Genomic DNA, 15,541 nt, shown 5'->3' on the forward strand with positions numbered 1-15,541 from the left:
GTGTATGAGTGTATGAGGGTGACAGGCCCAGATGACAGGCCGGCCGGAAGGTGTAAAAAAAAAAAAAAAAAGACGTTATCATATGGACAAGTCTAAATGAAGGACTTGTTCCAAAGAGTCGACCCCGCAACCATACGAGACTAAAGCTGAAGAAGAAGAAGAAGAAGATATTTGTCACATCCGTCTGTGACCTTCTGAGGGCGCTGTAGTGCACTAGGACTTTGTAGGCGCTACAGTGTCCCAGGAAAAACTACATTCTCATACATGCCCCGCGCACACACCGGAACACCTACACTGACCTGTCATCACATCTGTTTTGTGTTACTGTTGATTATCTGGACTATTTATACTACCATTTCACCACTGTTTGTTATCGCGTCGTTTGTCATCCTTGTCTGAGTATCGAGTAAGTCTAAGAGTCCTAGTTTGTTATTCTGATCCTGTTCTTGTATTTTGCATTAGTCTAGTTTGTGTGTTATTGTCTCGTCTGTTTTCTAATTAGGTTTAGTTGTTTGAGTTTGTTTTTCCTGAGCCTCGTCTCTGATTTAGTTTCTGGTTTTGTCGTTTATTTGTTACTTTGTATTCTTATCACCTTGTTGGTTGCACTGTAAATAAATAATCTGCACTTGGATCCGCACCTTTTGTTTATTGTTTTTGATCACGCTAAAACGTGACAATATTTAGCCGCACCATGTTGGTGTTTTGTAAGATGTAATTCTTATGAGGTGGGTCGTTAGCTCAACACCCAACCAGGAGGACCAGGACATTCACTCATACACTAGACAATTTAGCTTACTCAATCCCCCTATAGTGCATATGTTTGGACTTGTGGTGGAAACCGGAGCACCCGGAGAAAACCCACGCCAACATGGGGAGAACATGCAAACTCCACACAGAAATGCCAACTGGCCAAGCCTGGGCTGGAACCAGTGTCCTTCTTGCTGTAAGTTGACAGCGCTACCCACTCTGCCACCATACCACCCTAAAGTATGAAAATATAAAAAAAAATAATCATCCTAATTGTCTAAGATACATGAACAATTCATACATACACAGATTCATTTTTAGTTTGTATGTTACTGTAATAATACAAAATCTCTGTAACATTGCACGCTGATGTCATTAAAACTTTTGACTTGTCGCTGGAGTCTTGTCATGTGGTGTAAGTCTGAAGCAGTTTGTGAGTGTGATCTGTGTGTTTGTTGTCTGCAGGTTCATCTGTTGCGGACGGCAGGAGATGAAGTCTCCATCACTGTTCGCTACCTCAGGGAAGCGCCGGCCTTCTTAAAACTCCCATTAGGTGCGTCTGATTCACTTCTGCAGAGTCTTCTTAACAGCCGGCAGCTATTGTGCTGTCTGAACACACTGCTGTCCTCATAAACTCAACACACACTCAATGCTGAGTCATTTAGAGGCTCTACATACATTTGAGGTCAGAGTTAATAGCCCTCATGTTAAATTTGAGTTCTTTATTGAAAAGTTTTTTTTATTCAATTTCTGTTTAACAGGGAGTAGATGCTAGTATTCAGCCTAAAGTGACATTGAAAGCCTTAACTAGGTTAATTAGACTTACTAGGCTAGTCATTTTGCCTTTCATATAGTATAAGGCCGTACTCACACTAGGTACAGTTGCCTCGAACCGGGCCAAAGCACGCTTGTCCCCCCTCCCGTCTCCCCCGACGGCCCGTGCTCACACCATATCGGGCCTCGGCACGCTTACGTCATCGCTGCTGCGCTCTTCAGTGAGAAGCGCTCTCTATGGCAAGCCTTTTTAGCATTTAAATCTTTGTTCTGACTCCATAAATTAGAGATATCTCCAAATGAATTTTGACTAGTAACAATTGTAATTAGAGATATCTCTAACTGAGTTTTTACTAATCTTAATACATTTGGAGATGTTTTTAATTCGTCATATTTAGAGATATTTACAAATATATTTGAAGATATCTCTAATTAATTTACTAATAGTCGAATTACAGTTGTAGATATCTTGAATTGAATTTTTGACTAGTCAAAATTCATTTGGAGATATCTCTAATTACAATTGTGACTAGTCAAAACTCATTTAGAGATGTCTGCAAATATTTTTCAATGGAAGTCAATGGAGGAATATGACTAGTCATAATATATTTGCAGATATCTCCAATCTGATTTCGTACTAGTACAATTGTAATTGCACATATCTCTAATTGTCATTCTGACCAGTCGAATTATAATTATGACTAGACAAAATATAATTAGATATCTCTAAATATATTTATGGATAGTCAGAACGAGGTTTAAATGCTAAAACGGCTTGCCATACGCTCTCACCCAGTAGCACAGTGGAGATTTCTCTAGTTATATCGTGTCAGTCGGTTTGATATGCAGTGACATGCAGTCAAATATTTCGCCAAACAGTCCTCAGGGATGCGGTGACACGCAGTCAGATATTTCGCCGAACAGATCCGCCACTTTTGGCGCGCATAAACAATCATAAAGCCCTCGTGCTGCAGGAATGAGGAGGTCTGCTGAAGGCGCGCAGCTGATGTGCAGTGAGGGGTTTGCGTCTTTAATAAACTACGGCAGTTTGCGTTCACTGAACAGTAAGAATGATTAATAAATCCACATGAAACAGCCCCTTAAAAGTCACGTCTCGCTTTCAGTTTCGGGCTTCGGTGCGTTTTGCGCTCACACACAAGCGTACCGCGCCAAAGCCCAAGTGAACCGCGCTCAGGCACACCTCTTCCAACCGGGCCAGGGCCGGCCAAGTGAACCGTGCTTGAGCCCGATTAAGCGTACTCACACTTCTCAAACGATCCAGGAAACGGGCCTGGGCACGATACGGATGGCATAGTGTGAGTAGGCCCTAAGCCACTTATGGTACTAAATGATCAACTAGAAGTCTCATTATTTGTTGTTCCTAAAAGTAGGATAGGTGACAATACTGTCAGGCATACATTTTTGTTTCATCAACATTTGTATATAATCAGGGCTTTACATTAACACCCGCCAACCCGCCAAATGCAAATAGATTTCAGTGATTTGGCGGGTTAGACAGCCGCTCCCACTAGCCACTTTGGCAGGTTGGAAATAATAGTTACATTGTAGTTTTCTTAAAGCAGGGTTCGACAATAAGGATGTCCCAATTATGCGTACAAATGTGATCTTAGAATCGTGTAGCAGCGCGACTGACAAAAATAACTGTTTGCGCGAGCAAAAGCAGGTGAATTCCTTATGAGAGGATGATTACTCGCGAGCAGGTGATGTGATGCGCGCGACTGTTAAAAAGTGTGTAGAGGAAGCTTAACTAATGCGATCGGTTCTCTTTGAAATTGAATAGACAAAAAGTGATACTCGTGTAAGCAGCAAACCTTTTATAAGCAGCAGCAGCAGTCACTGCTTTCGTTTGAATTATTCTCAGGCACGTGATCATCCTGTCATTATCACTCGTGATATGTGGTATGTTACCTGCTTTCTTTTGCTTAGTTATTTTGTTAATATAGTTTAATTATCATCATTTACATTAAAAAAAAAATGTTTTAATGTTAAATTAACTTCCCATTTATGTAACCGCTGATGTGGGACCTTTAGCCAGGACCGATTACTGTGCATATTTTAGATACATGACAATAGAGCAGGGGTCTCAAACTCAATTTACCTGGGGGCCGCAGGAGGCAAAGTCTGGGTGAGGCTGGGCCGCATAAGGGATTTCACCAAAAAAAAGTCCTCAAATGTCATTATTAACAGATTTAATTATTTCTTCTGAACATGAAGTGTCCTGAACATTAACAGAACATTGAGTGAAGATTATGAACAGTTCTTCTGAACATGGCATCTTTTGCCTACTCCTTGCTGCCAGAGACTTGACAGCGCTTCTTCTCACAAATCTGAACCACATTTGGCTTTAGAGCGGAAGCAGTTGAGACCCTCAGTATGGCTTGGGGGAAATCAATCAAAACTTCCATTCCCTCACCCACTGCAGAGTGGATGCGCGCGTACTGATCAGCTGTGTTGTCGCGCGCGTACTGATCAGCTGTGTTGTCGCGCGCGTACTGATCAGCTGTGTTGTCGCGCGCGTACTCAAGAGCTGTGTTGTCGCGCGCCTACTGAAGGGCGGGACCGAAGGTGTGCCGCGTCGCGGGGGCACTTTTGATCATTTTGGAAGGGCACTTTCTATCCAAGACTAAAAAAGGCATGTGCACTGCACAGGTTGAGCCCTATGTGTGCACGTGCCTGCCCTCACCTAAAAAAAGGCGTATAAATGTATAAATAAAACACCCCCACCCCACTCCAGTCACATCAGTCTGTACCAGTCTGTATCTACCTATAATATATATAAGATGCAGGCTGTAGCTAGGTAGGTGGCAGGCTGCAGATAGGTAGCTAAGTGGCAGGCAGGGGCGGGAACAGCTTACCTTGGTTCTGGCCGGCGCGAGTTCCCTCCTTCCCGCCCGTCACAGCGTCTAACAAAGGGGCGGGGTGCGAGGTGACGTCACCGACATCCCCGCCCCTTTGTTTACACGGCGGGCGGGGAATGCCAGTGACCGCTGTGTACGGATAGAATCAGCGGAGCGGGGAGCGCTCTCTCTCCCCGCTCCGCATATTCTGTCAGTGTACAGTGGTCGGCGCGGGCCACAAAATATTGCACTTAGGGCCGCAAATGGCCTGCGGGCCGCGAGTTTGAGACCCCTGCAATAGAGATTTTTAAATGTCAATAAAAAAAAAAAATTAAAGTTTTGTTGAATAAAAAGTGCATGTATACAGCTATATATTTGCTTGTTTTGACACATTTAAAATGTGTGGCTAAGAAATAATTATATCTTTTTGGTGTGGTCAGAGATAAATTTGGTAAATCCATAATTCTGAGCCCAAAAAAGTCATGTGAAATAAAAGCCAATTGCAATGTGACACAACCCATTTGCTCATGCACAGTGAGCAAGCTCATACACAACACACACAAACAGTAAAATTATTGAGGAGGTATGTGGACAACACAACTAAATCAAGTCATTTTACCATGTCAAAGTCACATTTATTAATATAAAATATATTTTTCAAGCAAAAAAATTGTGGCTAGTGAAAATGGCAAGTGGCTAGTAATGTTGGAAATCTACTACCCACATAGCAAAATTTCTCTGGCCCACACAATCAGGTTTTGCTTGGCCCACATGCCGCAGTGAATTACGGTACATGACTGGACCAAATCTGGCTTCCAGACAAGGGCCAAACACAGACCATATCTGGGCCAAGTCTCAGCCAAGTTAATAACTCATAACTGGGCCTGAACTGGGCCAGATAGGTTGGTGTGTCACGATTGCAATGAAATTGATAAACCCATGGAGTGATGCGCTTTAGGCACACTATGGGCACGCTTTTTCTCAAAGTGACCTGATTGGTAGAATTTTTTTTCTTTACTCAAAAATGATTTTAGTGTATTTTAAATGTGGGTCAAGACTGGCCAAATTCACATGGCCCACTTATCAAATTTTTAAATCTGGGCCAAATACTACATTTTACATCTGGCCCAAATCTTGTGTGCCGCCTTAAAAACGGTGCCACCTCTGCCAAACCCGGGCCATGTTTGGCCCACATGCTGTATGCCAGTGCCGGATGAATGCCTGCTGTGCCAGCTTTATGCCAAATCTGGGCCAGAATTCTTTGCTACTAGGGTAGCCACAGTGGCTAGTGATCAAAAAGTTAATGTCAAGCCCTGTATATAATTAGTAAAATAAACAGTTGCTAAATAACCATTTTATTTCAATTTTATGTGTGTTTTCTTGTGTTTTCTTTACTCTCCATTTTGTTAAACCTGCTCTTAAAAGCTCCCTGTATTTATAGCAAAATAAAAACCAGAAAAGCACAAAATCCCACTTTTTTTTTCCGTGCAAAAGAGTTGAATGCAGCCCACATACTGTAAGAGCTCATCACAGGCAGCACTGCTGAATCTCTGGAGACTCAATGAGATGCACAGCAGCATCGGTGTGCATAAAACTTTCAGAGATCCTCGGCATGAAATGTATTTTTCACTCTGCATTTTCCAGCGATGGCCGTGTCAAAACTCCTGCGTCTTCAGTATTTCACACTCACCTCAGCCATAATCTCCTGTGACTTCAGAGTCCGTGGCATCGTGACAAACCTGGAAAGCCGCTTGCAAAAGTTAATACGCATCATATCGCACGGATTTAAAGAGCAGAGGAGATTTGCACACAGCACGAGCTCTGCTTTATGTAATAATCTGCTGTATTTTTCCTCAGGTTCACCTGGACCGTCCAGTGATCACAGTAGCAGGGCCTCGTCGCCGCTTTTCGACAGTGGTTTGCATTTAAATGGGAACTCCAGCAACACGGTAAAACACCTTTATATAATACCACTTACGTGTCACTTTTGTTAAAGAGATTATTAATAAGCTTTACAGTAAAACGGATGATAGAATCAGCCTGAAAATGAGTTAAAAAGCCCCTATTATGCATTAAAAAGGGTCATACTTTGGTTTTGGGGGTCTCCAACAACAAGCTAATATGCATGCAAGGTCAAAAAACACTGTCATTAGCCCCTTTCACACATACAGACCTTTCCGGAAAATTACCAGCAATTTTCCGGAAAGGTTGTATGTGTGAACAGGCCCTTTTTCTAAAATACCGGTAAATTCGTTCTGGCTATTTTCCGGAAAGAGAAGTTGTAACATTACCGGTAATTTGCCGGAATGCTGCGCTGTGTGAATGCAGAAGGAAGATTGGCGGAAAGAGCGCGTCCACGTCTAGAACGTGCTGACGTGAGACACCTGCTTTAGCCAATCAGAACAGTCAGACGCATTCACGTGCGCGCGGTTTATGAGAATAAAAGCCTTTGAATATTTTTACAGACACCTTTAGTAATTAGATGTTAGTCAGATCACGTTTCTATGTTCCTCCTTAATGCTAACTGTGTAAATAATTATCGATAAAATGTTTATGATTATCCGTTGTTTGTTTACCTTCAAGCTTTGCGTGTGCCTGTGAGCGCCCATATATAGCGCGAACACACACACATATCATGAACATCTCGACATGCGAAAGTGTTCCTCTATATGTTTTCATTGGAGTTGTACTCAATACTGATCCATCCAAAGAGTTTGTGATGTAGTCAAATGTTTACAAACACAAGCGCAGCCGTTTAGAGCTCATTTCTGGTTAATGATGTCAGAATTTACCGGCATTTTGCGATGGATGTGTGAATGCTCTTTTCTGGACGTAAATTCCGTAACGTCCTCGCCTGTGTGAACAGCGCTTTTTTTAATTTACCGGTAAAGTCGTTCCGGAAATTTTCCGGATATTTACCGGTATCACTGTGTAAAAGGGGCTATTGTCTTATGCATTTATTTTTACTTAATTATACCAACGACTCCCATATGATTCGTTCAGTGATTCATTTGTTCCCAAACCTCTCCTTAGTGCGATGCTAATCTGCATTGATTGGTCCGATGACCCAGTCTGTTGTGATTGGTCGACTGCGTTCAGCGTGAGACAGAGGCTGTTTCTCAGTTCCTAGAAAACAGAGAACTGGCTTGCGTTCTTGTGGAGACCGTTCTTGCCAGGTGTCCTCTGAAGAACAAACTCGGGAAACTACGAGAACAAAGAATGCGTCCTGTGAGTAATGAGATGCTGCGTTCTTCCTTGATTCTTCCTAATGGTCACGTGACCTTCACGCATTTTTAATGGAAAATCATTTAAACATTACAACATTTAGGCAACGATTTATTGTTTTTCCCGTTTTCAAAATATATAAACTGCATAAAAACATTAGAAATATACGTTGCACAATATAAACGAATTTCATACGATTTTAATACGAATTTCAGCAAATAAACACCCTTAGGGGCCGATCACACCGAACGCACTTTATACGTTGAGAGGCGCCTCTTTTGAATGGTTTACTAACGGCTGCGATTGTTTTGCATGCTGCGCCATGCGCGTCTTGCGTTTTAACCGCCTGCTGTGCCTTCCGTTTTTGGCCTTTGCGCGCTGTGCGCTCTCAGTTGAAAAAAAGAGTCAACTCCGAGCAGAAAAAAGCATGTTACGTCACTCGTGTCCGTTTCATTCTCCAAGCAAAGGAAAACAGATGCAGGGTTTCCGTTGAGGGTCCTGCAGTGTTTGTTTTGTCAAGACAACAACGGAGACTTTTGAAGATGGAGGAGACACTTGGGGTTGCTGTTTTGGGTTGTCCAGAGCTGTATAACTTCACAAATCATGAATATCACGACATTATTAATTATTAAAATTATATTAATATAAACAGCAACACTCTCGAACAATACCCAGCTGATTCAGTCGTTGCCTACCGACATAAAGCATACCATGCTCCTTTTTTTTCTTGTTTTGTTCTTGTTTTCTTCAAGGTAATGTTTACTTTCACTATTTCATTCAGGGAAACTCCTGAGATAAATCAGTTATATCTCTAAACTTTAATAATGAACTTATATAAAATGCTACACTTTCCACCTCTGGTCGCAATAACTTTACGGACTTCTAGAGTGAGTTTGGTGCCCAAGTCTGCATCGATGCGTCCTCGATATCAAGATCACATCCGGGAAGTTTTACGCGTCCTCCGTTCTTGCAGTCTTGAGTATTGGAACTGAACTTTGGCAGTGATGATGACATTACACGAGGATGCAAGACTGTTGAAGAAGCACATTGAGAATCAGCGAGGGAGAAATATCCACCACAGCTTATCAACATTGTTGAAATAGTCAGAGTGCAGAGTGTATGTGTGAGCCCAGTGCAGGAGAGCATTAAAGCAATGCAGTTTAACACCAGCATATTGCCATATATAACCATAAGTAATAACAACAACACGCATTCAGTATTAATCCACACAGTGGCAAAAGCTGAACTACTTGTAGCGACTAACTTCTTGTGTAGGAACAGCTGACGGTGGCCATAGCAATGACAAACGGTCACAAATGCATTTAAATCTGTAAACAAAGCAGCATTAGACGCGATATGAGAATATAAAGAGTTAACCAGAACTAGAACTGCTCTAGAACTAGAACCATTTCTAGAACTGCTCGATCGTGCAGATTCCCACTCTATAACATCAGAAAGATCCGACCCTTCTTATCTGGACATGCAGCTCATCTCCTTGTTCAAGCTCTTGTTCTCTCCAAACTGGATTACTGCAACTCTCTACTAGCTGGGCTTCCAGCTAACTCTATCAAGTCTCTTCAGCTGCTCCAGAACGCAGCAGCATGAGTGGTCTTCAATGAACTTAAAAGAGCACATGTCACTCCGCTGCTCATCCGTTTGCACTGGCTGCCAGTTGCTGCTCGCATCAAATTCAAAGCTCTAATGTTTGCCTACAAAGCGACTTCTGGCTTTGCTCCTTCTTATCTGCTCTTACTTCTGCAGATGTATGTGCCCTCCAGAAACTTGCGTTCTGTGAATGAACGTCACCTTGTGGTTCCATCCCAAAGAGGGAAGAAATCACTTTCCCGAACTCTCGCATTCAATCTGCCCAGTTGGTGGAATGAACTCCCTAACTGCATCAGAACGGCAGAGTCTGTCTTCAGGAAACGACTAAAAACTCAACTATTTAGTCTCCACTTCACCTCCTAATCTGCAATTGCCTCTCTGGATATACCAATAACTGTACTCAAAAAAAAAAAAAAAAAAAATACTAATACTTTACTTCTTAGACTTTACAGATCTGAATCTTGCCTATAGCACTTATTCATTGTTGCTCTTATAGTTGTGTAAATTGCTTCCTTGTCCTCCTTTGTAAGTCGCTTTGGATAAAAGTGTCTGCTAAATGACTAAATGTAAATGTAAATGTAACCAGATACAGTACAAGCGGTTACAAGCAACAAAATATAAATACGAAATTTGCAAGCTAGAGAAAACAAGGAGGCAGCCATTTTAATCACACTTAGGTTACTTAAACTTGGGAAATGGAGGAAGAAACTAATTCATGAACTGCATATTGATAAAGTTCCTGTGGAGCTCTGATAAAGTCTCATACATCAATAGTTTTTCTTCCTTTACAAACGACAGATGAATGCCCCGTTGTGTGTAGATTGCTGAAGCACTTGTCAGAAAAAGGACGGGGACACAGCACAAGGCTGGGGCTATAATGCTGAGGTATTATTGCAAAAATAAACTTCAACCACTCATTCTTTACAGCCTTATCTTTGGGTAGAGAAAACAACGCTAACTTTCCCCTCACACTTCAGAGCACAGCGTCTTCGCGACATGATTTAACTAGGATCTGCTACACTGTTTGTCTTCATCTTTTTCTTTCCACAGTGTTTGTGGGCCAGGCTGAGGATTTCAATGTTCCTGGGTTTGCGCATGCAACAAATGGGCGGGGCTTAAGTTTCATATCGACATCACACCGGCACGGCTAAAGACTTGTTAGAGCGACGATTTATTCAAGCCACTAAGTTGACTGCTTTATCGTTGAATCAATAGTTTTAAACATGGTGCACTTTCAGATTTAAGCCTTAGCTGGGTATTTCCCTTCACTTAGAGCTGTGCTATACACTACATGGAAAGTCATTTTCCAAAACCCAAAATAGGGGCTCGTTAAAGTCTTTGCACACTGAAGTCTGAATTTATTTTATTTTTATTTATTATTTTTTTTGCAGTCATATGCGAAAAATTTGTCACATAAAAAACTGAGTCCAATGCGTATTAATTAAAACTTTACAAAAAAACATTTCAGAGGCAGTTCAAGCAGTGATGCTTTGTTCTAGAAACGGAAAGAGGAACAGGCTGCATATTGTGTTCTTTAAATACTGCATAGAGAGGAAGGAGAGTTCAGCTCATTATCAAAGGCCTGTGCTGGATTATCCTGAAACGCAGGTTTATTTCAGGAAATCTGTGGAATTTTCAGACATTGCTTGTGATATTTCACACATTCACATACGTAAACGAATCCAGAACTGAGACTGGCAGGACTAGACAGACATTGTAATAGATGGCGGCTGCGTTGACGTGTCGAAGCAACGGACCGAAAGCAGACCTTGCTTTCTATTGAGATGTCTATGGGCAGTACGTCAAATGTATGGATGCACACACATACACTCACACACCAAGCAGCGGCAGGGGATATGTGCACTGGTTACTGAATCCAGCATACAGGGGTTCTCAATTGTCCGACACATTCTGTCTTTATTTTATGCAGAGTGTTTGTCATGAAGTTATATGTAGCTCAAATTTTGTGTTGAACTTTTTGCTTGCACAGTGGCCATGGGCGGACTGGCCATCTGGCAATACTGGCAAATGCCAAAAAAGCCGGACCAATTTTTAAATGTGAGCCGGTCAGTTTTTTTTTTTATATATATATATATATATATTGTACTTAAGTGCAGACAGCTTCTATCTCTTGCTAGATATGATATTATGATGATGATAATAAAATTAATATTAATAATAAATGTTGAGCATTTGGCCCAATCGGCAACTGCCGCCTGGTTTCAAGATGCTCCGACCCAATCCGAGGTTACCCGGACATAATCAAAATCTAGCAAGTATGTCATACTATTTCACCATCTTTACACTAAAATAAATAGTGAATGTGCGTGTCCGTGGGTGGGGCTGTGTCGGTGTGGTAATGTGGGCTGGTGTGGCTACAGTGCCAGGGCTGAATTTTTGTCCCAGTCCGCCCCTGAAAGTGGCTCTGAACTGTAAAAACACCTTTTCAAGCGTTTTTTTTTTTTTTTTTTGGATGCAAAGAGGCAAAAATTAAACCTGCTTCAAATTTTTTATGACTGTTACAACTTCATGATGTTAGACTAGAGCCTGAAGTAAGTAACATTTATATTGTGACAGTTTTGTGTAATATGGAAGAAGAAGAACCATGCATCAAGCAAAATACTGCCAAAAAGAGAATCATTTATTATACAAAAATCAAAGATTAAAAGAAAATAGTAATAATAAAGAAGAATAATATAGATAACAACAAATAACACAAAAGGTAAATTATATACAATTTATGATCACAAAATAATCCAAAAACAATAAAACCCACTGGGGAAGAGGACAAAAGTGGCGCTGAAAGAAAAGACAATAACAAAACCCAAAAAATCAAACTAACTCAGTATAATCCTTTTACCTAACTGAAACCAAAATAATCGAAAGCAAGTCTTCTGTGTTTACACGCCCAAACTTACCTACACTAAACTTAACCAAACAGAAAAATACAAAGCTAGCGCTCACTCCTAAACCTGGTGTGTCTGTACACAGGTTCGCTAGGTGATGCAAGGATTTGGAGAGGTACATCTACTGTACCTCTCCAAATACCCCCCTGGGGAAAGCAAAGAGTATCAGCAAATAATCTCAAATAATGAATGAAAATGAACAAGATGGCTATAACAACTTTGGCAAAGCAGTATTAGCCAGTTAAACTCTGCCAACCCTGTACCGTGACGTCATCGACTTTCGCTTTAAGATTTAAAGGGCTAGCATAGCACCAGACCCCCTTACAAGGTTTTGTTTGAAAGTGTAGAATCTATATTTTATGCACATATGCATCACTTTGTTTTTTATTCTACTGTACAAAAGTTATTTACATTTAAATACACAGTATTTTGGATACCCGAGCTGGGTATTTTCATATGGTTCATTTATGACACATGTACAAGTTATAGCTCAAATAAAAGCTCTTGCCGTGGCTCATACGGTTCTAGCATTATTTTTACTGAATTATATTCACATATCAAACAGTTGCAGAATGAATCACGGTGTTTCCATGGCGCAGAAGTGAAAACAATACATTTATGATCAATAAGCAGCCCCAGATAGCACAGACAGCTGTCATCTCTTACCTTATGCTGTGCGCTTCAGGGCCATTTCTCCTCTGTTTTTGAGGTGATGTGCATAAGTAATCCTTTTATATGTCTGACGTGGTCCAAACACAGTGAATTATGTTTGTTTAAACAAAAGAATAGTGAAATATGAAAACAATGATCAATCCCTGTGGCTTGTACAGCACCTCTCATCAGTTGGAATACAATAACTTTTGCATAGATTATGGTAGAGACATTTTTCATTTTTCCTATAATTACAGACATGTGCAGGAACCACCAAAATTAATTACAGCACACTGGACCACACAGAACCTAAAAGGTACACTTTCAAATTTGATTTTATAAAAAAAAAAAAATACTAAAAGTGCCTCTATTTTAGGTGTTTATTAAAACACAGACAACATATACAGATATTTTAAACACTTTCATTAGTGTTAATTAAAAGAGTTTTCTTTAAAATGAAACCAAATTTTTGCATTTACACCTCTGCATGTGGATTTGGGAAGCTTTTAAATTTGGGTAGGCGAAATCCAGGCAGAAATCCCAAAATAGCAGCAGAGTTTAACTGGTTGGGTACCAAAAACAAAAGAAATAACTGGAGGCAAATTAAAACGTAACAAAACAGGAGCGCAAAAGCCTCTATCCGGCATCCCACTAGTCGTCCTTCCAAAAACCTAATGTCCACTCAGATCGGCCGCAGAAGCCGCCACGTCACCAAAGACCGATCCCACAGCCTACAACAATCCGAAGGGGGCTGAACCTGCGAAACCGAAAGAGGGAGAAGAGAGATGGAAAGAACAGGTGCGCGTGCACGCAAAAGAGAAGAAGAGAGGGCGGAAGAGAGAGACACACATACGCAAAACTCCTGGAGCGTAACAATAATGAACGAAAATTTTGGAGGCAGAGTATCAATACAATTGACAATGTGAGGTCGAACGGATTTTTTTTAACGTACAAAAATTACAAACGAAAATTTCGGATTCAGTGCACTGTAAAAAATGCAGGGTTCCACATAATTTAGTCATGTTGTCTCAACACATTGATTAGTTTAACACTTTTAACCAATTTAGGTAACACTTTAGAACAACTATTCGTTATAACCAGTTAAGAGTCCATTAATAAACTGTTAAATCATTAAAATACAGTTAACAAGTCATTTATAACTTGATAACTAACAATTTGTAAGTTATCTATTGGCCATCTATAAGGCACAGTTATAAATAATTAACAAACTATTCACTTTTATTTAACAAGTATTTTATAACTCATTAACTAAGTTTATTAATGATCTGTTAACTAGTTATAACGGATAGTTATTCTAAAGTGTTTCCCAAATTGATGTGGATTGAGCATTAAAAAAATAAGTTGTCCCAATTAAAACTCAAGAACTGTGTTGTTTCAGCTCATTTTAAATAAGTAAAATAGTTTGAATGAACAAAAAAATGTATGCAATAACCTTTAGTGATTGGCAGTGTTGGACATGTTCCTTTATAAGAGTAATTAGTTACAGTTACTAGTTACTTCTCACAAGTAGTAACTGAGTTACATGATTATAAAAGTAACTAATTACCTGGGAAAGTAACTATTGTGTTACTTTTAAATATCTAATTTGTCAAGTGACTATAGACCTTTTTCATGGCTGCTGCATGGAGGGCGCCATAGCGACCAGCGTCTTGCGGTAGAAAGCTAAAAATTTCCGTTTACAGCGTGAACAACTGGTAATTTGCGCTCAGAAAATGGGTTTCAATAACGTTTTAATGGATAACAGAGTGTTTTTGTGACACACAACTTAGAAGTGTGTCTGTTCAAGCCGTTATAATCTGTCACATGTGGTTCAAGCGCGTCAGAAATACGAGAAAAACGTTCTCCTAGTTCACGTGTCTGCCGTCAGAAATACAGTGTGTCTGTCCGTTCCCGGCCTGTCAGCTGTTAGCTCAGCAGCTCTTTAACACACAAACACACACACACACACACACACGCACACACAGAGAGAGAGAGAGCAAACCAGAGTACTGGCATGAAACTTAACAGGTATGAAAGTCTGTAAAAAGCAATAAAAGTCTGTTATCGATCCTCTGCTGGCTGATTTGCTGTTCATTCTAATCGCGAGCCGTTTGTGTTTTATTTCGTGTGTTGTTTTTACCACGGTTTGTGTTTTCCTGTCATTTCGAAATGACACTAGCCTATATTTTCATTTTGTCACAGTTATTAAATCAGTGTGTCAGTGGCACAGTACAGGCTACGTGTGTGTGTCAAACATTTTGGTGAACTACATTAGTTTGGGCTGGTTATATATTTGAAATAAAGAGAAAATGTTGACTTTAGCGATGACGAGGCTTCATTTAAACTGCAGAAGATGCCGTCTGACAACGAGAGGTAAACGCCTCACAGCAGCTGTTTTCCATCCTATTAGATCTCACTTCTTTAAATGATCAGTCCAGGAGATGCTGCTGATGGACAACAGTATTAGTTCAAAGAGGATAAAAGCAGGTAAAATAGATTAAAACTATCGTTTCAAAGCTGTCCAAATGTGACTGTTTACACGCATCAGCTGCCGACCGGACGTTCTTAGCATTCTCCTTGCGCATACACGCAAAGCATAATGGGTAATTTTGCATTCCAAGAAAAAGGTCTATATAAGGTTACGTGTGTAACCCACCGGTCATACTGCACCCATCCCATTCTGAGCTGGGATCACACCCAACAAAAGATGGTTTTCTTCATAGGTGCCCTCTAAAATTTGCATGAACTGGAAGCGAAAATCATTTTATTGTGTAT

At 40.5% G+C, this 15,541-nt stretch overlaps 1 protein-coding gene and 1 long non-coding RNA gene across 2 annotated transcripts in view; one reads left to right on the forward strand and one right to left on the reverse strand.

The window, feature by feature from the left end:
* The window catches only part of sntg2 (syntrophin, gamma 2), a 178,946-nt gene that overhangs the window by 71,774 nt on the left and 91,631 nt on the right, over nt 1-15,541 (forward strand). The window contains 2 exon segments of the mRNA NM_001126427.2: nt 1,213-1,300; nt 6,237-6,328. Of these exon segments, the coding sequence (NP_001119899.2) occupies nt 1,213-1,300; nt 6,237-6,328 (180 nt within the window).
* On the reverse strand, nt 11,301-14,146 carry LOC147839881 (uncharacterized). The gene is made up of 2 exons (XR_015513074.1): nt 13,187-14,146; nt 11,301-12,616 (listed from the first exon to the last, which is right to left on the reverse strand). It is a non-coding gene; the product is annotated as an uncharacterized LOC147839881 (long non-coding RNA).

The sequence above is a fragment of the Danio rerio genome, chromosome 17, assembly GCF_052040795.2.
Source record: "Danio rerio strain M-AB ecotype USA chromosome 17, GRCz13ab, whole genome shotgun sequence".
Taxonomy (NCBI): domain Eukaryota; kingdom Metazoa; phylum Chordata; class Actinopteri; order Cypriniformes; family Danionidae; genus Danio; species Danio rerio.